Source organism: Hemiscyllium ocellatum, chromosome 31 (assembly GCF_020745735.1).
Source record: "Hemiscyllium ocellatum isolate sHemOce1 chromosome 31, sHemOce1.pat.X.cur, whole genome shotgun sequence".
NCBI lineage: Eukaryota > Metazoa > Chordata > Chondrichthyes > Orectolobiformes > Hemiscylliidae > Hemiscyllium > Hemiscyllium ocellatum.
Genome location: NC_083431.1, coordinates 49,677,593 through 49,704,591, shown reverse-complemented (window position 1 = coordinate 49,704,591; position 26,999 = coordinate 49,677,593). Strand labels below are relative to the sequence as shown.

The 26,999-nt window shown below is 43.5% G+C and overlaps 1 protein-coding gene across 1 annotated transcript in view; it reads left to right on the top strand.

The window, feature by feature from the left end:
• The first annotated feature begins 8,882 nt into the window (after window positions 1–8,882).
• LOC132830385 (sphingosine-1-phosphate transporter SPNS2-like) overlaps window positions 8,883–26,999 on the top strand; it is a 94,807-nt gene continuing 76,690 nt past the window's right edge. Inside the window, exons 1-2 of the mRNA XM_060848042.1 lie at window positions 8,883–9,253; window positions 25,614–25,679. Coding sequence (XP_060704025.1) covers window positions 8,956–9,253; window positions 25,614–25,679 — 364 coding nt within the window. The 5' untranslated portion in view covers window positions 8,883–8,955. The remainder of the gene's footprint in view (window positions 9,254–25,613; window positions 25,680–26,999) is intronic.

Sequence of the window (26,999 nt, the reverse complement as noted above, 5' to 3'; positions counted from 1 at the left end):
AGACCCGAAGTCCACAACACCAAGGGAGGAAGCATATTGAAGCAGCCCCCCAATGACACTGACCAGACCCAGAACACTGCCTCTGCCAAAGCCAACGATCGCTGCTGATACTCCAACTGCCCCCACAGCCAGGTGACTTTCCCAACACCTGAGGCCTATGCTCAATGTTTGAGGCCTGAAAACAGATTTGCATTTATAATGTGTTTCTCACCTCCACTGGGGGTTTCAGGATGTTGTTGCACAACCAGTGACACATTGAGAAGTGTGGTCACTGTTGTAACGGGAAGAGTCAGAGGTTTGAGGAAAGATTGGATAGACAGGAGCAGCGAAGTTTGAGAGGGAATCTGATAGAGGTGAACACAATTATGGGAGGGGCATATAGAGGGGGGAGTAGGAAGGCACTTTCTTCATTAGTGGAGACTGGGGCATTCAATGTCAGAGGCAGGAGGCTCGGGGGGGAGCTGGGAGAATGTCCCTCACTTGGAGGGTTGTGGGAGTCTGGAATTCACTGCCTGCAATATTTAGATATTCACACGTCATAACCTACAGTGTTATGGGTCAAGATCTGGCAGATCTAGTCAGATCTTCATAGACTGGTGCAGAGATGGACCAAAAAAGCTCCCTCTGTGCTATAAGCATCTACAGCCAATGTTTTATTAACTTGCACTTATGGGACCAGGAGTGTGCTGATTGATCGAGTAGCCAGGTTAATCAGGAGGTCCACACAATCAATATTAAAACACACACTGATTAATAGAAACATAATGTACACTTCACTGTTATACTTTATTTACAGCATTAATCACTGAAATAATAATGTAACATTGCCTTAAACTTAGCAACAGACAGCCTTCTCACTAACACCCTCAACTGACTACAGTAGATTAAATTCCCTACAGTATGGAAACAGGCCCTTCAGCCCAAAAAGTCCACACCAACCCTCCAAGACCCATATTTACCCTTGACTAATGTACCAACACTATGAGCAATTTAGCATGGCCAAATCACCTGATCTGCACATCTTTGGATTGTGGGGCAAAACTGGAGTATCCAGAGGAAACCCACACAGACACAGGGAGAATGTGCAAACTTCACACAGACAGTCACCCAAGGCAGGGATTGAACCTGGGTCCCTGGTGCTGTGAGGCAGCAGTGCTAACCACTGAGCCACTGTGTTGCCCATTAGGCATCAGGGTATTGGAGGAGAAATTGACTTGAAATTGAATCAACTGTTGATGTTTTGTGTTGTCATTCCATTAAACAACAAGTATATTTATACTGAGATAAATAATTTTTAAAATTATAATTGTAAAGACTAATAGTGTTTGATAATTTGGAGATGCTGGTGTTGGACTGGGGTGAATAAAGTTAAAAATCACACAACACCAGGTTGTAGTCTAACAGGTTTAATTGAAAGCACTAGCTTTCGGAGTGACACTCCTTCATCAGGTGACAATCACCTGATGAAGGAGCGTCGCTCCGAAAGCTAGTGTGCTTCCAATTAAACCTGCTGGACTATAACCTGGTGTAGTGTTTGATAATGTTTTGCCGGTTTATCAAGAGTGCTAGTTAATAAGATGCTGGTTAAAACAAGAGTTTGCTTATAAGTCAGTGAGTCTATGATCAGCTGCTATACCTTTCCTGCAAACTGCAAACTGCTAATGAATAGATCCTCAGTTCTCTTTGTGATGCTGATTCAGCCATAGACATTGACCAGGACATCTGAGTGAACTGCCCTGTTCTTCTGCCATGGGATTGCCGTGCTATCTACCTGAGACAGGCAGCTTAACATCTGAAGACAGACACCTCTAACATGCAGTGTAGCACTCCCTCAGTGCTGCACAAGAGTGTCAACTTTGATTTTGATATTCATTCCCTAGCATCGAGAATTTAACCCAGAGCTGTGTAGCTGAAGGGGCAAGAGAGCTACCAGCTGGCAGTGTAACAGATTTGATCCAGGATTTAGCTCAGTCCCAATCTGATCACACTCTCACTCAAGGTCAGCAAGATCCAAGATTCTCAGAGAGCACCTTCCAAACCCATGACTACTTCTATTCAGGTGGACAAGGGCAGCAAAAACATAGGAACACCATCCCCTGGAAGTTCCCCTCCGAGCCACTCACCATCCCAAACTTGGAAATATATCACTGTTCCTTCAGTATGGCTGGGCCAAAATCCTGGAATTCCCTCCCTAAGGGCATTACGGGTCTTCCTACAGCAGGTGGGCTGCGGCGGTTCAAGAAGGCAGCTCACCACCACCTTCTCAAGGGTAACTCGGGACGGGCAATAAATGTTGGCCCAGCCAGTGATGTCCCATGAGAGAATGAAAAAAAGAGGTGGCTCCTCAGGGGCAGCGGGCCTTGCTGGCTATTTTATTGAACACTTCTTTTCCCAAGAGGGACAGTGAGCATTTGTAGCTGCCAGGTATGAGTAGTTTATTAGTGATGGTACTTGGGTGGGGTAAATGCTCAGGGTTCAGAGGGGCAATCCACAAGTGAAAATTTGATGGCAGTGTTTTAAACCTGTGAAACTCTTGTTGGGGCTCAGTGGTTAGCACTGCTGCCTCACAGTGCCAAGAATCCGGGTTTGATTCCAGCCTCGGGGGATTGTCTTTGTGGAGTTCGCACATTCTCCCCGTGTCTGCTCCAGTTTCCTCCCACTGTACAAAGGTTAGGTGGATTGGCTGGTATGATTTTCGAGTAAAAAATGAGGTCTGCAGATGCTGGAGATCACAGCTGAAAATGTGTTGCTGGTTAAAGCACAGCAGGTTAGGCAGCATCTCAGGAATAGGGAATTCGACATTTCGAACATAAGCCCTTCATCAGGAATGAGAGAGAGTAGCCAAGCAGGCTAAGATAAAAGGTAGGGAGGAGGGACTTGGGGGAGGGGCGATGGAGGTGGGATAGGTGGAAGGAGGTCAAGGTGAGGGTGATAGGCCGGAGTGGGGTGGGGGCGGAGAGGTCAGTAAGGAGATTGCAGGTTAGGAGGGCGGTGCTGAGTTGAGGGAACCGACTGAGACAAGGTGGGGGGAGGGGAGATGAGGAAACTGGAGAAATCTGAATTCATACCTTGTGGTTGGAGGGTTCCCAGGCAGAAGATGAGGCGCTCCTCCTCCAGCCGTCGTGTTGTTATGTTCTGCCGGTGGAGGAGTCCAAGGACCTGCATGTCCTCGGCTGGTATAATTGCCTATAGTGTCCAGGGATGTGCAGATTAGGTGGGTTAGCCACGGGAAATGCAGGGGGATAGGATTGGGGGGTGGGTCTGAGTGGGATGCTTTTCAGAGGGTTGGTGTGGACTCAAAGGGCTAAATGGCCGGCTTCCACACCATGTGGATTCTATGGTAAGAGCCAATATGTGTAAAAATGACCAGGAAGCTGTCAGATTGTTGCCACAAGAACCCAGTTGGAGAGATACCAGACCATCATTTGGTTGTGGGTGCCTTCAATGCCACAACCAGCCACTCCCTGTACGAGGGGCTAGCATGTTTCTGTGCCCAATCACTACCATCTCACAGTACACAGCAATGGGACAATAAACATCACGCAGCACCCACGTACCAAGAAAGAACAGGAATAATGTGATAAACCCACTGCCTATTCCCTGTGTGAGCATTTCCTTAACCTGGAACTCCCAATGGGAGGTAATCTCCTGCAGTCCTGCTGGCTCTGTCTAAAACCTGATATCCAAATACTCGGAAAAGTTTACTTCAAAAAGGGAAATTATGGGTGGCAGAAGTTGAACTGCAGTCCTGTCAGATTATAATTAAGCTTGCAAAGTCATTCCCTTCCAAACAGCTAAAGTCTGCGCCTGTGCCAACAGCTTTTTCTGATGCCTCTCTGATTTACGTTGTCAAACATTTCGTGTTTATCTTTAACTAATGTCTAGGTTGAAATTATACAGCTTTCACAGTATACTTTAAAACAGTCTCTCTCTGCAGCTAAACATTGGGTATCGAGGGAAAAAATAGTTCTGTGGCTGGTAGAATGCAGAAGGAGTGCTATACTACGGAATGGGCAGGGCAGTGGAGCCCAACTTTAACTGGTGAGCTAGCCTAGGCAGTGCAGCATTTTCCAAATCATAGAATCCCTACAGTGTGGGAGCAGGCTATTCATCCTATCGAGTCCACACTGATCCTCTGAGGAGCATCTCACCCAGACCATTCTCTGTAAACCTTGCATTTCCCATCCACCTACCCTACACTTCTCTGGACACTATTGGGCAATCTAGCACGGCCAGTCCACATAAGCTGCACATCTTTGGACGTGACCGTGGTGAGGCAGCTGGCACCTCCCTGACCCAGAAACAAAAGACTGCAGATGCTGGAGAACTGAAGTCGGAGCAGCAAGTTCAGGAAACGCTCAACAATTCTGGCAGCATCTATGGAGTTTAGCATGATTCAACCAAGGAGCTGTAGAAGGTGTTATAGGAATCCAAGATCTCTCTCCTCCTGCTTTAATATGGCATTAATAATGCTGGTGAATGGAGCACTTCATTACACATTTAACACCCACAACAAAGGATCAATTTATATTCACATTGCTGCTGATTGTGTACAGCTATGTTTCTAACCCTACTGTGAACCCTATAAGAATGATGTGCTTATTTTCACGAGAATGGTTGTAGCTGTGTAACTTTTATCAATAACAGCATTGACACAACCCTCCAGCTCCCCCATTTTAGACATCAGGAAACTGCAGCTGGCTGCTCCCAAATACCTTACAGCCAAGCCTTCAAACCCTGAGCCAAATTGAGATACTGTAGGCACTTTCTCATTATTCCACAAGGAGGAATTTCATAGACACACTTTGAAATCCATTTTAAAACTATTTAAAATGTTTATAAATTAGTTAATCTCAGGTTGATCCGTTACAGTTTTGAGCTGAAATATGAATCTTGTAGCACAATGACGGTGTCCCTCACTCTAGGCTTAGGTTCAAAAAGTCTCACCTGCTCCAGTGGTGTGTACTAACAATTCTGAACAGGTTGATTAGAAATATCTCTGAGGCTGGATTGAACCACCGGAGGAGAAAGTGAGGACTGCAGATGCTGGAGATCAGAGCTGAAAATGTGTTGCTGGAAAAGTGCAGCAGGTCAGGCAGCATCCGAGGAACAGGAGAACCGACGTTTCGGGCATAAGCCCTTCTTCAGGAAATCAGTTTCTTCAGTTTCCTGAAGAAGGGCTTATGCCTGAAACGTCGATTCTCCTGTTCCTCGGATGCTGTCTTGAATCACCGGAGCAAGGCTTGGAGGTTAAAGTTCAGATAATTTGACCTAATTTTACATCATTTTGATATTGTTGTGTGCACTCAGTAAGCTGGTTGTTCTGCAATGGGCTGAGGAGGAGAAAGATTTTAAAAAGACATGAGGGCAAATTCTTTCCACAGAGGGTGGTTTTCATGTGCAATGTACTTCCTGAGGATGTGGTGGATTAAACAATTACAATGTTTAAAAGACATTTGATTCAGGATATGCATGGGAAAGCTTTGGAGGGAGGTGGGCCAGAAGCAGGCAGGTGGGACTAGTTTAGTTTGGCATTATGTTCAGTATGGACTGGTTGAATCAAAGGGTCTGTTTCCATGCTGTGTGACTGTATGAGTTGCAAAACGGAGAAATGTTCTACAACAGCACCACCAGTGGCAGGAGAGTGCAATTACAGTGTGACATGTTTACATAGGCTGTTTGCATTGTAAATGTGAACACAGACATTTATCAGGGAAAAATCTTGAGACAAGAACTGAAGTAAAGAGAGCAAAGTTTTGGATTCAGGAAGTGTGCACTGATTTTTGGAAGATATGGTTTAATACACTGCCATTTCACCTCTGAACCTTGGATTTAAATCCAAAATGAGGCAGGTTGGATTGAAATCTGTCATCTACCGGAAGAGCAAAATAAAAGAAGATGAAGCAACTCAAACTCATAATTTATTGTAATAAATTAAGACTGGAAATGGAAGTGGAAACTTGAGTCACATATAGTTTCCTTCAGACTGTGATGTCAGGATCTAGTGTTTGAAGCATATAGCTGCCAATGGTTTGAGACAGAGACAGAGCTAGCTAATGGAGGAAGTTAAAATGACATTTTAGTATTGTACTGTAGTAAGGAGACATCCCTGACCAAGGTTGTACTGACCTGGGAGAACTTTAATGTTGGTACAGGGTATAACCCCTATAATTAAATAAATCTTCTGTAGCTGGATTATTTATTAAGTTCCACTAAAGATTAAAGAAAGCAGAATTAATGGGAGGAAATACATTTTAAAAAAAACCACTTGTGCAGATAATTCTGTGTATAAATACTGTAACTGTATTTTCATCAGTGCTCATTAAGAGGGTATGAATTCTCATCAACAGTAATTAATAAAGTACATGTTTACATCCACTAAATGCTTGTGTTGTTTCTCTCACAAAAAGCCCATGACATTTCAAAGTCTTTTTTTAAAATTCACACACTAGATGCAGGAATTGCTGGCTGGGCAGCTTTTTTTTGCCCATCCATTATTGCCTCAAGACCACCTTCTTAGAAACATAGAAAATAGAAGGGGGAGTAGGCCATTCAGCCCTTCAAACCTGCACTGACATGCAATATGAAAGTAGCTGAACTCCCAGCTGAGTATTCTGGCCCCACTTTCTCTCTATACCATAGAATCATTAAACCCCTACAGTGTGGAAGTAGACCATTTGGCCCATTGAGTCCATGCATACTCTCTGAAGAGAAGCCCAGCTCCCCGCCACCCCCCCCAATCATGCTGCACTTCCCATAGCCAATCCATCTAACCTGCACATCTTTGTGACTGTGGGACAAAACTGTAGCACCCAAAGGAAACCCACACAGACACAAAGAGAATGTGCAAACTCCACACAGACAGTCATTCAAGGATGGAATCGAACCCAGGCCCCTGGTAATGTGAGGCAGCAGTACTAACCACTGTGCCACTCTTTTGATCCCATTAGCCCTAAGAATTATCTCTATCTGCTTGAAAATATTGCAACTGATGGTGTTACCCTCCAAACCAATTTTATGAAGTGTAGCCATTGTTGTAAAGTCAGAAACGTAGCAACTCAATTTGTGAACAGCAAGCTCCTACAGTTGATAACAGACCAGATGATTTGTTTTCATGATGGAGTCATAGAGTCATACAGCACAGAAACAGATCCTTCGGTCCAACCAGTCCATGCCGAACATAATCCCAAACTGAACTAGTCTCACCTGCCTGCTCCTGCCATGTCCTTTTAACCTTCATGTACTTACCTAAGTTTCTTTTAAACATTGTGACTGTTTCTTCATTCCATACATGTACCACCCTCTGTGTAAAAAAAATTGCCCCCATATCTTTTCTTTTAGATCTCTCTCTACTCAACCTCAAGAGATGGCCCTTTGTCTTAAAATCCTCCAACCTAGGGATAAGACACCTCCCATTAATCCTATCCATACCCCTCATGATTTTATAAACGTCTATGAAGTCACCTCTCAACCTCCTATGCTCCAGTGAAAAGGTCCCATTCTCTCCAGCCTTTCTCTATAACTCAAACCTTCCATTCCCGGCAACATCCTGGTAAATCTCTTCTGAACTCTCTCCAACTTGATAATATCCCTGCGAAAACAGGGCAGCCAGAACTGGACGCAGAATGTTGTTCAAATATTAGCCAGAGACGATTCCCACTCAAATAACACAATGGACTCCTTCCCCTTGACTGTAGAGAAGTTTAATGCATATCAAAGACAGCATTTCTGACAGTGCAGCACTCCCTGTAGAGCTGCACATAACTCTGGAGTGGGACCTGCACCCACAGTTTTTGACTCAAACAGGACCATTCTTTAACTGAGGAAATGTCATCTTTTGGGAGTTGCAGAACAACGCATCTTTGACAATTATCATCATATGAATTTTCCTTTGCATAATTCTGAACAATTTCTGGATATTCATCTTTGACTTCAGCTCCTGTGTCAGAAACTAGTGAGAAACGAATTCTAAGAAATAGCAACAGAAAAATGCACATAGTGCAGTCGTAGAGTCATACAGCACAGAAATAGACCCTTCCATCCAACTTATCCATCCCATTTAAGTTTCCCAAACTAAACTAGTCCCACTTCCCTTTGGCCCATAGCCCTCGAAACCTTTCCTATCCATAAACCTGTCTAAATGCCTTTTAAATGTTGTAATTGTACCTGCATCTGCCACTTCATTCCACACAGGAACCACCCTCTGGGTGAAAAAGTGCAGTGCTCTCTTTAATGATAGAACTGTACATTCCTCACAACCTGCGTTTAAATGCGAGCGAGTTTTAAACCAGAGAGTTGCAACTGGTCAAATTCACTGGATTATTTACAAAATTTTAAATGAAATATTGAAAGAAGCCTCATCGTGAAGGTTTTCTCAAATAGTTCTGACGCAGTGTGGATACGACAGATTTAAATTCACAAGTTAACTGAGCGAGGGGGTAATTTTGATCCTTGCAATGTCACAGTGGTTTGAGGCAGGGCGTTGTTGGTGGACTCTCTCCAATCACCCCGAATCCATTCCGAGGAAGGGACATAGCAGACTCGAAACACGAACTCTTGTTTTTTCTCTCTCTCTCTGCACAACCTCGACCAGGTTGGGCTGAGTTTTTCCAGCATTCTGTGTGTGTTTGTTTGTTTGAGATCCCCGCAATGTTTTGTTTTCTCTGTCGGAGCCGGATTTCAGGGGAGGGGGAGAGAAAGGGGCCCAGGACTAGAGCATTTGGCAATAATAGCACAGTCAGTGCAAAAGATGCTTCTGTCTGGGGATCCGGGAAGACTGGTGGGCTTTATACAGAGGGAGGGTGCTGATGTGAGTGTATTGGGGATGTTGGTTGGGACGGCGACATGCTGTTTGTTGTTTGAGAGGAGGGGCTAGTGTAGGTTTATCTCCGCCCTTGGTCTCTCTCTCTCTCTCTCAGTGGTTGTGTGTCTGTGTGTGTCTGTGTGTGTGTGTCTATGATCCTGCAGGGCTCCGCGTCAGTTACCCTGAAACCGACATCCCCAAAGCAGCGAGCTCTCTCCTTCGGGACTATGTGTGTGGAGAAAGAAACCTCAGACTGCCCTCTCTCCGGTTCCTCGGAGGAGATCCGGAGCCTGAACGGGGCTCCCTCCGCCGGCTCCTCCGCCGCCGCAGACACGCCGTTCAGTCCGGCGGAGAAATTCCGGGCTCTGTGCCGCCTGCGCCCGCACATCGCCGCCGGGGTGCTCAGCTTCGGCTACGTGGTGAATTATATGGACCGCTTCACAGTGGCAGGTAAGAGGGGGAGATGCTCTGGGACTTCCCAGGTAACTTCTGCCTGTTCTTAAAACGAAATCACCTTCCTGAGAGATCACCTGGGGAGGTGGGCAGACGGATGCTGCCTGACCTGCTGTGCTTTTCCAGCACCCACTCTAATCTCCAGCATCTGCAGTCATTGTTTTTACCGAAGCAGGAGATTTAGCCCTTTCTGTGCTCCTCCTGTCTGTCCAGCTTTCCTCGGGATGTTTATGTAGCTCCCCTTTTCTCAGATTTTGTGTTTCCTTCCCCCTCCCAAGCTGGCAGTAATGTTCCCCCTCTGAGACCAGGAGGGCAGTGCCAGCCTGTGGTGCCCTTGGCCGACCCATCCCCGTGCCACAGTTACCCGGACAGGTGAGAGAGACAGCCCCTAGGCTGTGGGTCAGACACTGTTGGAAAGGGTCCCAGAATCTCCACCTCCCCCCTCCCACCAATGTAACTTACAGTCTGACATCAAGTCTTGAGGCTGTTAAACCATTGCCACCACTCTGGAAGGATCTGACAGCAAGCACCTGTTTCCAGGGTCCAGTGAACACCAAACCCTGGGAAATGGAGCAGACTTGAACATGTCCAGCAGCCAAGCTGCAGCCGCTTCTCAGAGAGTGAATGTTATAGCCTGACCATCGCATACTTTGCCTCCTTACCTTTGATTCCCAATTCTTAGATTTCAGTGTTTTCTTCATCACAAACAGCTCTAAGGAGCTTAAAGGTGATCTATAAAATCAATGGATCTTGTTCTACTAAAGTTATGTTCTTGCGTGGTTGTGCTATGTTCTATTGTAATGATATACCGTAGTAACGTTATAGTAATATTATGGTGTGTAATTGTATAGTTATCTTATAATGTCGTTATGTTATTGTGTAATGTTACAGGGCACTTGTGTTATACAGTACCTACATTGTAGTGTAGCCATGTTCTAGTGTAGATATGTTCTAGTGTAATGTTACACTGTAGTTACACTATTGTAATGCTATTGTGTAATGTTCTAATATAGTCATGTTATCATGTCATCGTGCACTTACTATCTATGTTACAATGTACCAATGTTATAGTGTAGTTATAGCGAGGTTCAGTCTCTGCCTGAGCATTTATGTTCAAAAGAATGCAACATAGAGGTGGAGTCTCACCCTGCCCTTTTGCCGTACAGGACACTTGGCTATTTTGGGTTAGTATGGACAATTCTAATTAGACTCTCCTCTTAATATCATTCTAATTAATAATCATCACCAAAAAGTGCACACATTATTTATAATATTACTGTAGGTAATCAAAATACACAGGCAAGTAATTCAAGGACAGTACCTTCATTAGCTGTAAACTAGTATTGCTAAGTGTAAAGATTATGTCTAGTTTGAATTCCCTAGCAGTTAACCTGGGCTACTGTCTACCTATGGGAGGTCTTCTGGGACGGTGGATAATTTTCCTGTCTCCTGATCCAGAAGCTCATCCCAGGAGCCAATGGCTTAGGAAGATGTATGCACAACAAACAGGGTGGGTATCAACTAAAATCAAAGTTCTGAATGTTTGAAATAAAAAGAGAGTGCTGGAGGAATTCAGCAAGTCTGGCAGCATTTGTGGAGAGAAAGCAGAGTTAACAATTCGAATTTAGTGCCTCTCTTCTTTGGAATAGGTTAATTATCAATGTGTAAATTTGTCCTACCCAATCTTAATAAGTTAATGATCCAGCCCTGAATGTAAAATCTATCCATCTACAGGAGCTACATAACTGTCTCAAACACTATCCTATTCAGAATTTGTTGCTAAAATATAGTGCATTAATGAAGATGCTATTACTTATGTGTAAATCATCCAGCAATTTGTGACAAGGAAGAGATATGTTGGGAATGATAAACTCAGTGCACGTTGTCAAAAAGCGTGTGTTAGCCTCATCAATGCCACCAATTGTTTTCACCTGCTGTGTTCAGTGTATATAGTTGTTTCAGTTAAAGCTGAGGTTTCCAACTTAGGCAGATTTTTAATAAGGATTTTTATTTTCCTGTAATCTCACACATCCTCTCCACCTCAGAAAGGAAATGAGTGAAGCTGAGGAATAATTTCTGTAGGTAGAAAAATGTTTCTAAAGGAATTTAAAATTTGAATTTTACATCATGCTTTCCTTTCATATCATCTCTCATTGTCTCACCTCCTCTTTCTTCCTCTGTTTCTCTTTCTGTCCCTGATTTCATTCCAATTGAGAATATTTCCTTCTGTGATACCTCTCTTTCCCACTTCAGCTTTAGATCTCTCTTTGGTGGAGAAGATGAACTCGTGATCCCCATTGTTCAGTAAAGTTCAAGATTCCCTGTTGCCCTCAATGTGTCAGTCAGAATTAGAGTTAGGTTTCATTTTCACGTGTACACAAGTACACGAATACAGGGCAAAGTCACCATTCTGCTCACACTCACACAATTTGCAGGACAATTTGAGCTAAAGGTTGAGGCATAAAGGATAGATAAAAAGGTGCATCATGTAATGATCCACTGCAAGAAAATCTAGAGCTTATATTTTCTTGTATTGCGCTTTTTATGATGAGGCCACTTTTAACACTGACATGGACCAGTCACAGACTAGTAGGTATATGATGGGGTCTGTATGTTGAGTAGATTCAGTGCTCGCACTGTATTTGCTGTGACCAATTTGTTGTTCGCTGGGTCAAAACTCCCTCCCTAATAACACTGCGGGTGTCTCTGCTGGGCAGACACTGTAATGGTGCAAGAAAGCAGCTCAAAGATAATTAGGGTTGGGCAACATAGGCTTACCCTTCCTAGCAAAGCTAACATTCCATGAACAATTTAAAATAAAATCCATTTGAGTAATTTTAATGAAGTTTTTTTTACTTCTGTCAAGTAATATAAATGACCCAGAGCAAGCACTTTGAACTGCATTGTGAATATAAACTGGCATGAAAATGAGGGCACGTAAATGAGCTAAGGTGCAAGATATCTGAAGCATTGTTCAATGTTTAAATCACAGGCATAATGGATCACAAAATTTCCTGTTTAAATTGGCTGAACTGGTTACCCAGAGAAAAGAAGTATCACCAGCATCTTAGAAACGATGGTGCAGTGAGGTGTGAGTCTGTCAGGAAGATGAAATGATTTGTTTAGGGAGGGGGTCTGCTGAGTGAAGAATGTGACCCATTGACTTAAAAAAATCCATTAAATGATTTGAAGAAGATGATGTTCATAAATAAAAATGTATGTACGTCCCATATTGAAACTACCTGAAGAGGACTGTCCCCATTTCTGTTGCCAAGAATCGCAATTAGTTTCTCAAGAGACACGCGACTGAATCATATTTATTGTACAGTACTCACTCTTGGTGCTCACACAATTGTATATTTCACAAGTGGGGACATGGTATTTCTGTATGTTGCAGGGAGAAGGGGTAATTAATTTTATATTTCGTAGATGAGAAGGGGATAATGTATGCAGAAATAGGTGAAAATTTCCATTTCACAGGTGACGCCAATTGTATATTTTAAGGGGGTGTGGGGTTAATTGTATATTTTAAAGCTGGGGAGGGGATAACTCTATATTTAAAATATACAGAGGGATTTAATTGTATATTTTAATGATGGGGGAGTCATTATATATTTCACAGCTGGGGAGGGGTTAATTGCATATTTAAAATATACCACGGGGTGTAATTGTTCACTTTAAAGGTGGGAGTAATTGTCTATTTTAAAGGTGGTGAGGGGTCATTGTCTATTTTAAAGATGAGGTTGATTGTTACATTATGTGGGTGCGGGGAGGGTAGTTATGTTTATCCTCCCACACGCCACCCTCCCCCCATCCCATCGCCACCTCCAGTGTTTGTTCAGCTCGGTCAGTCTGATCTGAAGAAAACTAATGCAGGTGAAATACTTTCTCCCCTCAGCAGTGGATCAATTGTAAAGGACAGGCAGAGTGAGCACTCAATTATTCAAGTCTGAAAGCAGACCAGCTGGACGCAGAACACAGTGATCATTCTTTGTCCTTTTAAGCTAAGGGGTAGTGGGAGCCATTGCTGGGTTTACCTGTGAAGTACATCACTGCAGGCTAGTGCGTGTCAGCGTTTGTGTGAGATTTTGTGTGTGAGGTTGAGTGCATTACCGACTGATGCAGGGTGAACAATTACAAATGAGAGAGGCGAAGGCTGTGTCTGCTTTTGTGGCGATTCTATAGCTGCAATAGATTCAGTGACCGGGGCGGGAGGGAGACTTTAGAACATCTTTCCCTTTCATTTGATGGAAAGCTGCTTGAGGTGATCTTGAGTCAGCAGCTGCATCATTTAGCTAAATACTCAGCCCAGAGCTGCACATCAGCAAGGGGCCCTGACCAATGTCTGATTTGTGCTGACATTGTCTGGAGTGGCAACAGAGCAAGGACAAATGGGGTTAGCACCTAGTCCAGAGAAGGGAAAGATCAGCATAGCCTCAATATAATCTTTAGCTGGGCAGAAGATAAGAGCTGTCAGACTTCCTTCACACACAAAAAAAATCTTGAATTGGGTTTTAGGGTGAAAAGTTAAAATTGTAAGAAAAGAATCGAAAAAAGTTCTAATCAAAGTGAACATGATCATGTTCCTCTGATCTGTTCAATGTTGCTTTGTAATGGTCCAAAACTGATAACTGATCGATAACCATAAAGCATAAATTAACGTGTCAGCATTTCATTGTCAAATGACCACAGTTTGTAACAATGCATGATGTTCATATTGTTCATCTTTGGCCTCTGCCTTCTGGGAGATGCCAGGCATGTAAGCTGGACTGTGGCGTCAGCAAACAACTGGAGAATGAGTAATTTCAGAAGTAGTTCCTGATTCCTGCAGCACAGTAATCATTTGGGCTTTGCACTGAATTGTTTCATGGAAGTATAAGGAAATGGGCTATTGTTGAGAGAAAATGGAATTCCTGCTCAAGACGAACCTGCCACCGTTGGAAAAGAAAGGGAAGGGAACAGACTGTTTGTTTGTGTTGATATGACTCAGCAGGGAGCACTCTTGTCTCCAGCTCAGAACATTATGTCTTCAAGTTCCCCTCCACAACTAAGGGAGTATAGGAGTCAGGGCATCATGTGGAGTTTACAGGACATTGATGAGACCTCTTCTGGAGTATTGTGCCCACTTCTGGTCCCCCTAACATAGGAAGGCACTGGAGAAGGTTTAGAAAAGAATTACAAGGATGTTGCCAGGAATGGAGGGCTCGGATTGTAGGGAGACGCTGGATAGATTGGGACTTTTTTCACTGGAGCATAGGAGGTTGAGGTGTGAACTTATGGAGGTTTATAAAATTATGAGGGGTATAGATAAGGTGTCTTTTTCCTAGGGGTGAGGAATTTCAAGACTAGGGGGCATACTTTTAAGGTGAGAGGAGAAGGATTTAAAAAGACATGGGGGCAACCTTTTTACACAAAGAGTGGCTCATGTGTGAAATGAACTTCCAGAGGATGCAGGTACAGTTACAATGTTTCAATGGCGTAATAATAAGAAATGTTGGAGCAATATGGGTCAAGTGCAGGTAGGTGGGACTAGTTTATGTTGGGATTATTGCTGGCATGGACTGGTTGAACCAAAAGGCTTGTTTCTGTGCTGTATGACTCTGAGTGTTACATTGTCAAAGTTCCATCTTTCAGATGAGATGTTAAATAGAGGCTCTGTCATGATGTACAAATCTCAAAAAAGAGCAGAGAGGTATCTCTGGTATCCTGACCAATATTTACCCCTGAATCAACAGCATTGAGACAGATTAATGTTGTTGTTTATGGGATCTTGCTGTGTGAAAATTTGCTGTCACATTCCTATATTGGAACAGTAACTACACTTCAATACTCCTTTGTTAAATCTGCCCTTTACCTCTTTCATGTCACATTATGCATGATGCTCCAGTCGAGAGTTCTTGTAGACATGTAGCCTGTCTCTAGCAGTAATTGTACACTCAGACATGGTAGAAACAGTGGGATAACATCAGCACAATTGAAGACAGCCCAGTCTACATTCATTGCCCTCTTTGCAAAGCCATAGCTTAGATTATCCCAACTTTACAGCAAGACAATTAACAATTAGCAGCTGTATAATCCAGAAAGGGAAGGGTCAGTCACAGGGTTAAAATCATAAGAAACAGAAAAATGGGATATCTGGTCGGTATGGATGGGTTGGACTGAAGGGTCTGTTTCCATGCTGTACGTCTCTATGACTCTATGAGTAGGTCATTCAGCCTCAAGTCTGCTCCACCATTCAATTGCTGATCCGGTATTCACTTTCCTGCCCATTCCCCATAACCTTGATTTTCCTCCTGATCAAGAATTGTTTAATCTCAGCCTTTGTCTGAGGGTAGCATGGGAGTTCAGTGATTAACATTAATGCCTCATGGCACCGGGGACCTGGGTTCAATTCCAACATTGGGCAACTGTGATGTTTGCACATTCTCCGTACGTCCGTGTGGGTTTCCTCCGGGTGCTCCATTTTCCTCCCACAGTCCAAGATCGTGCAGGTTAGATGGATTGGCCTTGGGAAATGCAGGGTTACAGGGAATGGGTGGGAAGTTCTCGGAGATGTGGTGTGGACTCAGTGGGCTGAATGGCCTGTTTCCACACTGTAGGGATTCCATGATTTTGTCAGACCATGCATGATGTATGCAAGAAAGACCTCCTGGTATAAATACATCTTTCAGGCCTGGGATCATTTTATTTCCATTGTTGGCTTCAATCAAACTTTTCTGCATCAACCAGCTGAGATACTTAAGTGATCTGTTTGTAGATGGTTATTTCGGGTATCAGCAGCTGGTTACTTAATCTAACTAGATCCATACCCTGTCTCAGTATGTGGATGATCCTGAACATAAAAATCAAACTAAAATATCACTAACTCCAGACTACAAACAGAAAGTGTTGCAGAAACTCTGTGGGTCTGACAGCACTAGTGGAAAGGGAAACAGAGTTAATATTTAACATTGAATCTGACTTCTTCATAACTGTTGTCGCTGCAGTCTACTGTCTGGTTAGTGCACACTGCTACCACAGTACATGGAGAGAACACCACTGTCTCAGGTTCCGTGTTTGTTCTCGCAGAAAGAAATGCCCAGTTCAAAATCCCTGGCCATCAGTTAATAGTAAGAAGGAGCGGCCTCATTGGGAGAGGCCAGGATAGGACCCTAAACCTGTACGTGAATGGGGTGTTTAGTCCAGCTTGCTGGAAACTGTAACATTTAGCTTCCTGAGCTATGTGGTATCTGTACCGATGCTGGAGAATGTTGTACAATCCCAGCTTGATACTATATTCCAAACAAATCCCAGGAAACCTTATCTCCTTTGGAGGACACAAATTAGAATATTTTTCTCATGCATTAATAATGATCTATTCATCAAAGTGGCTCGAAGAGGCAATACCATGTTCAGTGTGATGCCCTGTCAAACTCAATTTAACAAATCCCTTGCTTCCAAGCAGTCTCGGGGTGCAGGCATAGCTGCCAACTCTGGCATTTTCAACCCCGTCTCTAGATTCTCCCAAGAGTTCTCCTGCTTGCCCCATGAACTGATACAACTGTGTGGCCTACCAGGCAATTTCAGAGGGCAATGAACAGTCAGCTGTACGGTGTGGGACTGGAGTCATTTATAGATCCAGCCTGGGGGAAGGAAGGAAGGCAGGTTTCTCTTTCAGAAGGATGTGAGGGAACCTGATGGATTTTACACCACGGACTTTGTGCTTGCTCTTTGAGATACGGTCTGTTTTGTTCAAATCGAACTCTTAAGCTGAAAGGGTGGGATTTGATTGTATGTTTTTTTCTGATTGGTAATCCAGTATTGCAATACCTACATGACGACGCCTCTTAACAATGTCTGATTGCAGCCCGAGATAGAATAAAATCAATTAAACTTTCATCTCCTCAGTGCAACATGCTTTCAAGCAATCATCCCCAATACCAAAGCAAGATTATTACTGTGTCAAAATTGCATTTTGTCCCACTATTTGAAATGACAAAAATGAAATAACTAAATTATTGTCAAGTACACCTTCATCAGTTCCGTCTTAAGGATTCCTTGTGCAGTTTTGGATTAGCACCAGCAAAATCCAAACAGGTTATCAGCAGCTTGGATTACACTCTGTCATTCAGTTCTTTGGGTGGTTTCAACATTATCTGGTGCACTTTTGATTTATTTCTATCCCAGTCCTGGCAAACTCACACCTTTCACAATTGCCCCACCTAACTGACCACTTTAAAAAAAAGCTCACACATGAAGCAGTTCAGAAGACTCTCTTCAACCAAGTGTTGATAATTTTTTTCAGTGGCATCTAATGTGATGAGCTGTAAAAATAGCTAGAGTGTGTAAACACACAGGGTGCAAAGATCTTTCGTTTTACAGTGTGTTACTGTCAGGTTGTTTCATGTATTTTGGGGGGTTGAATTTTTAGACTCTGTAAGGTGAGGAATTAAACACTTCTATTTTTGGTCACCTGTTGCAGGGATTTACTGATTTACAGGGACAATGAGAGTAAAGATTTAGAGATGAAATAAAGCTCTGGTTATTCACTCTCAGCAATGTTCCTCTACATTGTATAGCACCTCCTACTGCCACAACGTGAGTTTCTCAAAACCTCCTTGTATTGAGCTTTCTGTACTTCACATCATACCTGCTCTGTCTTCAAGAGATCATGACTTTTCTTGCTGTGCGGAGCACTCTATTGCTAGGAGATAATGGTGTGGAACTTGAATGGAAACCAAAGTTGGGGTGGGAGAGGTGAGGGGGGAAGGTGGAAGATAGAAACAAGCTTTGATCATTCAGGATACACTCTGTGGGATATGGGATGGCAGAATATTGTGATAATGGACACATTATCAATGGACCAATGCACTGGGGTGAGGCAGTTGAGAGTGGAAGGCCATGTGATGAAACCTCCGAGACAATGTCAAAACCAGAGTTGGCAACGGTGTATGATTCATTTTACTGACACCCCTGAATATTCAATGATTAGAAATGAATGTAATTGAAGACAGTTGAAAACAGGGACATTTCTAACTGGAACAGCATTTATTGCCCATCCCTCGTTGTCCCTTGAGAAGGTGGTGGTGAGCTGCCTTCTTGAACCAGTGCAGTCCTGTAGGTTGATCCATATTGTCATTAAGGAAGGAATTCTGACCCAATGATACTGGACAAACAGAAAATACTTTTCTGAGGCAGGATGGTGATTGGCTTGGGGGGGAACTTGCAGGTGGTGGTGTTTACAGGTACCTGCTGTTCTTGACCACCTTGTTATATGCAATCTATCCAATCTCAGACACAACTGAGTGGCTTGTTAGATAATTTCCAATTCAACCGCATTGCTGTGGGTCTGGAGTCACATGTAAGCCAGACCAGGTAAGGATGGCAAAATTCCTTCCCTAAAGGGCATTAGTGAACCAGGGTGTGTTTTTCCAACAATGGTTCAGATTATGCGAGCTTTTCTATTGAACTGAAATTCCATCATCTGCTACAATAGGATTCGAATCCATCATCCCTGAGGTTCAGGATTACTAATCCAGTGGCATGTTAGTGCATTACCACCTCTTTCTATGACAGTAGGTGTAAATGGATGGGTTATCCACATAAGTATGCAAGCTCGCAACCCTTTTTTTATTACATACATTACCAGACATTAAGAAGGTGTGTTAATATCATTCTGTGTGATTCCCTCAGGAATTAATTTATCTGCCATTATGTTAAGTAAATGTTTCCATGTTATCCAACATGTTATGCAGCATACCCGGATGTTGCCAATGGTCACATGCAGCTGCAGAACTCTCCTCTCCTTAGTCAAGGATGTTTCCCGTCACTGACATCCCCCAGTGGTTCCTTTGGAGTTTCCCTGTCCAGGCTCTGCTTGCTGCTAACTGCTGATTAAGACAAAAGAAGGTGACCAGCCCTTTCTTACTGCCCTTCCTGGTTGCTGGGCTGGGTTTGTTTGAGCCCCGGTCTGTGCCTGCAGCATTTGTCTGAAGGCCCTGACAAAAAGGTCCATCCCATTCCTTTTATTGACTCAATTGAGACAAAGCTGAAGGGAAACTTTGAACAAAAGGACCTCACGTGGCCAAGAGTTTTATAGTAAGCCTCTTAATTGGTAGTTTTACAGGAATCTTGTGATCATAGCTTTCCTGTTTTTGGTATTAAGGAATTCCAACCCCTATAATTCCCTGAGAACTATTTACTCGTTGGAACAGAATACCTATTGAGGCTCTTTAGTGCACAGAGCTTCAATTGACTCGAAATCTCACTTAAAATGCAAGGTGTGACCATGTTAGAACAGCTCTTCACTGTTGGCAGTGAAGATAGAAGATGGTGTAGGGTTCTGCATCTCCTGGGAATTTGGGATTCTTTCAGGATGCTGTTTATAAGGGAGGGAGCTCTGAAATTCCTACAAAATGCCAGAATCCATCCAAAAGCACTGGTGAGAGGTGAGGTGATCAATTTGATCAGCTGTTTGTCAAATGTCACAGTCCCACTCCAGTCCAGGGACAATCACCATAGGGGTGGCACGATGGTGCAGTAGTTAGCATTGCGATCTCATTGCAGCAGGGAACCGAGTTCGATTCCACCCTCAGACAGACTGTCTGTGTGGAATTTGCATATTCTCCCTGTGCCTGTGTGGGTTTCCTCCCACAATCCAAAGAAGTGTAGGTTAGGTGGATTAGACATGGGAAATACAGGGATAGGTCTGGGTGGGATTCTGTGATTCCTTCTATTACAATGATTACACTGTACAAAGTAAAGTATATGGGGATGTCCTGAGGTTGTGAGGCTGCCAGTAAATGCAATTGATTTTTACAGAATCCCCACAATGAGTTAAGAGGCCATTTGGCCCATCAAATCTGTACTGATCCTCCAAAGAGATATGTACCCTATCCCTGTAACCCTGCATTTCCATGGTTAACCCACCTAACCCTGCATGTCTTTGGACTGGGAAAAGTGTGCAAATTCCACACAGGCAAACATCCGCAGCTGAAATCAAACCCAGGTCCATGGTGCTGTGAGGCAGCAGTGCTAACCACTGAAGCATCATTGTCATGCATGGTACCCTAGAAATGCAGTAGGAATTGCTCTTTAATTACTTGCACTTTCCTGACCCAGTTTCTGTGGCAACATTTTCTCTTGGGCAAAATCACTGACTCAGCTTGACGTGTTCATTGTGTGGCACATCGAGTTAGCTCCGTCCTCTTATTTTTAGGTCTCAAGCGAGTGTCATTCCACTGTGATAAAAGTCTTATCTCACTTCGGGCCATAGAAGAGATGACATTGGAGACTGTCTTTTTAGTCTGTGTTAATATTCGATGTCCTTCACACGCCTCCTCATCAGTTCCTTGAAAGAAAGAGGACACTTACTACTGACAAGATTAGAGTGGCACTGGAAAAGCACAGCAGGCCAGGCAGCATCCAAGGAGCAGGAAAATCGCGCTTCAGGCAAAAGGCTTTCAGTCCATGGAAAGAGTTTGTGCATGGAACCCTTTGTTGCCTCCTGGTTCTGACTGAGCAGAAGGATCTTTCCCCTCTATTAAAAGGATTTACAGAGTGACAATCTGACCACATTTATTTGTTTGGTCACATGCAGTTTGACAACATTACAAATGCACTTCCCATTGAGTCCCAGTGCGGGAGTTGAACCCAGAACTTCTGGCTCAGAGGCAGGAGCTACCCGCTGCTTCACATGCCAACTTCCCCAACCCAACCCTTCCCATCTCCATCTAATTCATTAAAACCACAAACATCCGCGAAACCACATGAAAAACCAGACTCAAAGAATGTTTACTCAAGTATTCATCATAAAACAAACCACAGCACAATAAGCTGTGCTACTTATCCATCAGTAAGGAGTCCACGTTTTCTTCATTATTCTGTCTTTTTTTTACTGGAGTTAAGGTGTGGGATGTCTGAGCACAAGGTTCACAAATTCATTAATACCACCTTTGGGGTCAGCTTTTAGTCTGCAAAGAGCCATAATCTCAAAATACTCCTGATCTAATATACATCACTCCTGAACTTCACTCCTGAAGAAGGACTTATGCCCGAAACATCGATTCTCCTGCTCCTTGGCTGCTGCCTGACCTGCTGCGCTTTTCCAGCAACACATTTTTCAGCTCTGATCTCCAGCATCTGCAGTCCTCACTTTCTCCTAATATACATCGCAACATCTTTCCAAGTGCTTTGGGAGTGAAGAGGCTGAGGCTAATAAGGAGCTTGGTTGTGGTTTGAGAAGTGGGGGGTTAGGGGGGATTGCACAGAAATTTTAAAAGGCCCACTGGTTTTGGGGTTAGAGAGGAATGATTTTTATACACTCAGATGAACTGCATGCTATTGAGAGTAGTGTCTAAAAGGAAAAAAAAGTACACTTTCTCAGAGCTGAAGTTCCTCAACTTACCCAATCTTTCCAAACAGAAGGAGGCCATTTGGCCCCTCTTATCAGAACTATCTGTTTAGTTCCTATCCTGTGCTCTTTCCTTGTAACCTCCAGAGTGGTTTTCTTTTCACAAATTTATTCAATTTGTTTTGGAGAGGTAGCATTATGTCTGTTGTAACTCTTTGTGTTAAAAAAAATTAAGTTCTCTTCACCTCTTGCCAATTATTTTAAAGCTGTGTCCTCTATTTTAAACATTAGAAAAGCCACTCTCTGAGAGAGAGGAAAATGTTTTCTCTAAGTGTGCCTGTCTGGTTTGATGTATGACACGGAATTGCACATTAAAACTCAATTATAACAGGAGGGGACATGCTCACAAGACAATCCCACTGTGAGTGACGGTCCCATTGTATTGGGAGGTGCAACATTGCAGTGTCAATTTGATCAGATAGTCTCAATAAACACACTCAAATTTCCCTTTTGCATATCAACAGAAGTGCTGATTTGTCCAGATTTAGAAGAGCAGCTCAAAAGCTCCAAAGATATTTCCTGTCAACAGATTTTTATTTTTATTGGCTCTCCTTTTTAAGCCACACTTCCCTACACAGATTCTTGTGTAAGTGGCACTTTTCAGCTACAGAACTGTGACTATGAGGGAACCTCGTTTGACCACAAAATTACAGTTCCCACTAATTTCCCTCTGGCTGTGGCATTTGTTTCTTTATATGATCCCTTTTAAGATGAATGTGTGGCCATGCACTTGTGCATTTTGTAAAAAAATTCATTCATGGGATGAGGGCATCTCTGGTTAGGTCAGCATTTATTGCCCAGAGAGCAGCTAAGAGTCAACCACATTGCTGTGGGTCTGGGGTCACATGTCGGCCAGACCAGGTAAAGATGGAGGTTTCCTTGCTTGGCATTAGTGAACCAGATGGGTTTTTTTCCAATTATCAACAATGGTTACCATTGTCCAGGGGCTTTTGCTGGTGCACAATCTGTTTGTTTCTTGTGCAGTACGGTCCCAATTTTGACTTTTTTCGCCCATTAGAGGTGGCTGGGCCATCCATTTATTGCCCATCCCTAATTGCCCTTTTAACTGAGTGGCTGGCTGGGCCATTTCGGATGATAGTTGAGTCAACCATGTTGCTATGGGTTTGGAGTCACATGGAGGCCAGGCCTTGTAAGAATGGTCCATCTCCTTCCCTGAAGGACATTAGTGAACCAGATGGGTCTTTCCCAATAATTGACAATGGTTACCATCTGGCTAGCTTTGAATTCCAGGTCTTTATTGAGGTCAAATTTCACCATCTGTAATGGTGGGGACTAATCTGGGTTAGTATCACTAATATACCCCATTGCCACAGGAGTATACATCCACATAGTTTAAACCAAACATTGCACATATTTGTGGGCTTTGTCTGTCAGAGTCCAGCCAGTGGTCTCTCATAGGACCTGTGTTGGTGTCTCATGATTCACCACATTTATTAATGTCTTCCACACTGAAATTGAAAGGTGCATGCACAACTTTACAGCATTGTAAGCAGCTTGAATAGAAGCATAAAGTTGTGAAGAAGTATTTGTAGATTAAATCAATGGGAAAATCATTGGCAAATGTATTCTAATTTATAGACACATGTGAGGCCATCCATTTCAGATCTAACAAGGATAGAACTGGGTCCATTCTAGACCACAGAAGTGTTACAGTACATTAACCCTTCAAATAGTGATCCAAAGGTTGAAACCGAGGTGTAAAGAGACTTGGGATCCAGGTACACAGATCATTACAGTGTCATGAATGGGCTGACAAAAGTAATGGAGACAGACAGCATGGAACAGACCCTTCACTGCCCATGCTGACCAGATCTCCAAAACAGAACTATTCCCATTTGTTTGTGGTTCACATATATTCCTCTAAACCTTTCCTATTCAAGTCAAAAAGCCACATGGAATTCTGGCCTTTATGCCGAGAGGACTAGAACACAGTGGAGGAAATGTTGGGCTGTAACTTTACAATGACACAGTTGAATCGCACTTGGAGATTGTTCTGAACACCACATGGTGGTAAGGATAGTGGACACAGTGTAGATTTAACAGAATGGACCACCGTGAAATTCCAAAGAGACATCACAATTATGGGTTGTATTCCCAGGAAGTCTTCAAGATGTTTCCACTAAGTGGTGAGTCTGGAGATTTGAGGAACTGTACAAAGATTAGAGCCAGACCTGTCAGGAGCGAAATTAAAGAGCGCTCCTTTGTCCAAAGAGTATTAGAGATAGCAAATGATGATTGCAAGGCCGTTGTCAGTTTCTGAAAAAGAGTCACAATGGACTCGAAACATTAACTATGTTTCTCTGTCCACAGATGCTGCCAGACCTGCTGAGTTTCTCCAGCATTCTCCGTTTATATTTCAGATTTCAGTTTTGCTCTTTATTAAAACTGAAGTCATATATTGGTAGATTTTTGTTAAACAAAATCCTTGAGGGATTTGGGACTGGGGATGTGGAGTGAGATTGCAAATCAGCCAGGATTTCATTGAACAACAGAAGGGGCTCAAGGGTCTAAACATTAGCCTCCTGGTCCAATGTGTTAAGGCGTTCTTGTTGTGCTGTTCGGAAGGAGCTGCAAAATCTTAGCACAAATGGTGAAATTTAGATCCAAATTGGGATGGTGCATGAGTTCAAGGAGAATGTGGAGGTGTTGATGTTCCCATGTTTTGCCTGAGTTGTCTTGCTCCCAGGCAGGGGGAGATATTGACTAAAATGCATTGGTGAGTTGCTCCAGTGCCACTTGTGAACAGCACAGAGTGCTGTTTCTTAATCTGAGACTGTGTCAGCTTAGAGGAACCTAGGGGAGCTGAAAATTAAATTTAAAAATTGCTCAAGGAGGTGAAGCTATAGCTGCTTTGCAAGTTGGAGGAGAACGTTTTGAAGGAGAACATTACAAAATGCTAAGCAGAAAATTCAGATTCTTTAAAGAAATCCATTGATTCTGTTGTTCCCTTACAAAGTAATTGATAGCCATTTATAATTGATAAAATATATTAATTATGCATTTGCTCTGTCAGGATTCCTTTTATTAATTCCCCACCTTTCGGCGGTTTAATATTTTTATGAAGTTTGTGCAGGAGCTGTGGTCATGCCAAATACAATTTGTTTGCATTGTGACTAACATTTACAATTCAAGTCAACTGACAGGGCTGTACTGAGATGTTATACCCTTCGGTCCTACTGATCCATGCCAGATATCCTAAATTAACTTAGTCCCATTTGCCAGCAATTGGCCCATATCCCTCTAAATCCTTCCTGTTCATAGCCCCATCCCGATACCTTTTAAATGTTGTAATTCCATCACTTCCTCTGGCAGCTCATTCCATTCACACACCACCCTCGGCTTGGAAAAGCTGCCCCATAGGTCCCTTTTAAATCTTTCCCTTCTCATCTTTAACCTATGCCCTCTGGTTTTGGACTCCCCCACCCTGGGACAAAGACCTTGGCTATTCATTCTATCCACCCTACTAATGGGACAAGATCATTGTCTGATACAGTGGAAAGTCAGACATTGAAATCTACCTGATGAGTGAATTCACGAGCAAGCACTACACTTCCCATTGTTCAAACAACTCAACGTTGCTTGCTGCACTCAAAGCTGAGGAGGTGAAACATGTTGACTCTTAAGGACAGCAATTGTCAGTGATTGCTGGTGGGACTGTGCCAACTCTAGACCTGAACGGCAGCTCAGCTCCAATGATTAATCACAGACGCAACCCCTTTTTTGAACCACAGCCACTTCATCCTTGAGTATGATCGAAATCCTTGATCTCTTCATAACGAGCAAAACCCTTTTGTACCAGTGAGTCAATCAACTGTGACTGTGTATTCTTCCAAAGCCTGAATTTATTATCATTAATGATTCAGAGAAATGATTTAGATGTTTAATCGGTTTCTATTACTTATCTTCTCTGTCTTTGATCTAATTCCCATTCTTAATTCTCCTCAGGTGTACTGGCGGACATCCAGAGACACTTCGGGGTCAGCGACAGTAAATCCGGATTGTTGCCTACAGGTTAGTGACCAGCCGCTAACCTTTAGTTTTGACAAACATCAGGGTAACACCTACAGAGGTCTGGCCTTGGCTGTCCAATTATCCAGCAGTGAGTAGCTGAGCCCTGTGATCGATAAGCACTTTACGATACACTGAAACCAACTGTTTATAAACAGGGACCGGACTTCCTTCAGAGTAATGTTGTGGAAGTGGAAACTGTAGTGCCAGGAGATCAGATGTCTGTTGTTTGGTAGGGGGTTCTGTCACTAGGTTGCGGATCTCATGGTGGTGACAGCTAACACCATCTTAAAGAGTGTGTTGTACTGCAGAATTTTCTCTCTGAGCTCTCTCAATTCCTACTCATTATTTGGAGGAATATCATACTCTAGATAGCTTCCGCTGACATTTCACAACTTGGACTCCTGGACTCAACACCTTTCCCTGACTCCATCTCCTTCCCCATCTCCATCTATGTCCCCTTCCCCTTCTCCATCTCAGTCTCCGTCTCTTTCCCTGTCTCTGTCTTTATCTCCTTCCCCTCCTCTCTTTCTGTCACCTTTCCTTTCTCTGTCTTCTTCTCCTTCTCTTCTCCCTCTGTCTTCTTCACCTTATCTGCTTCCACCTTTGTCTCCCTCCACTTCTCTGTCTCCATAGCTTTCGCCTTCCCCCTTTCCTTTTGCCTTCTCTACCTCCTTCCTCATCTCTGTCTTCATCTACACCTCCTCCTCCATCTCCTTCTTCCCCTTCTCTGTCTCCCCTCCATCACCTACCCTTCCTCCTACCTATTTGCAGCTTCCTCTTTCCCCACCCTCCCAAAGTTTCGCTCCCACGTACCACTCGCCCATCCCTGATTTTTTACATTACTTACTGTGTGGAAACAGGCCCTTCGGCCCAACAAGTCCACACCGACCCGCCGAAGCGCAACCCACCCATACCCCTACATTTACCCCTTACCTAACACTACGGGCAATTTATCCTGGCCAATTCACCTGACCCGCACATCTTTGGACTGTGGGAGGAAACCGGAGCACCCGGAGGAAACCCACGCAGACACGGGGAGAACGTGCAAACTCCACACAGTCAGTCGCCTGAGTCGGGAATTGAACCCAGGTCTCCAGGTGCTGTGAGGCAGCAGTGCTAACCACTGTGCCACCGTGCTTTTGGAATGTGTGGATAATGCGAGCCATTCCTGGAATCAACATTCATTTAAAAAGGAAAAATCAACATTCCACTCAGGCAGAGTGGGAGAAATTCGAATTCTAATGAAAAGATAATATTATCTTATCTACAGGGAGCAGCGCTAAGATCATTTCCCTGGGTGTTATCAGATTGAAAGTAGGT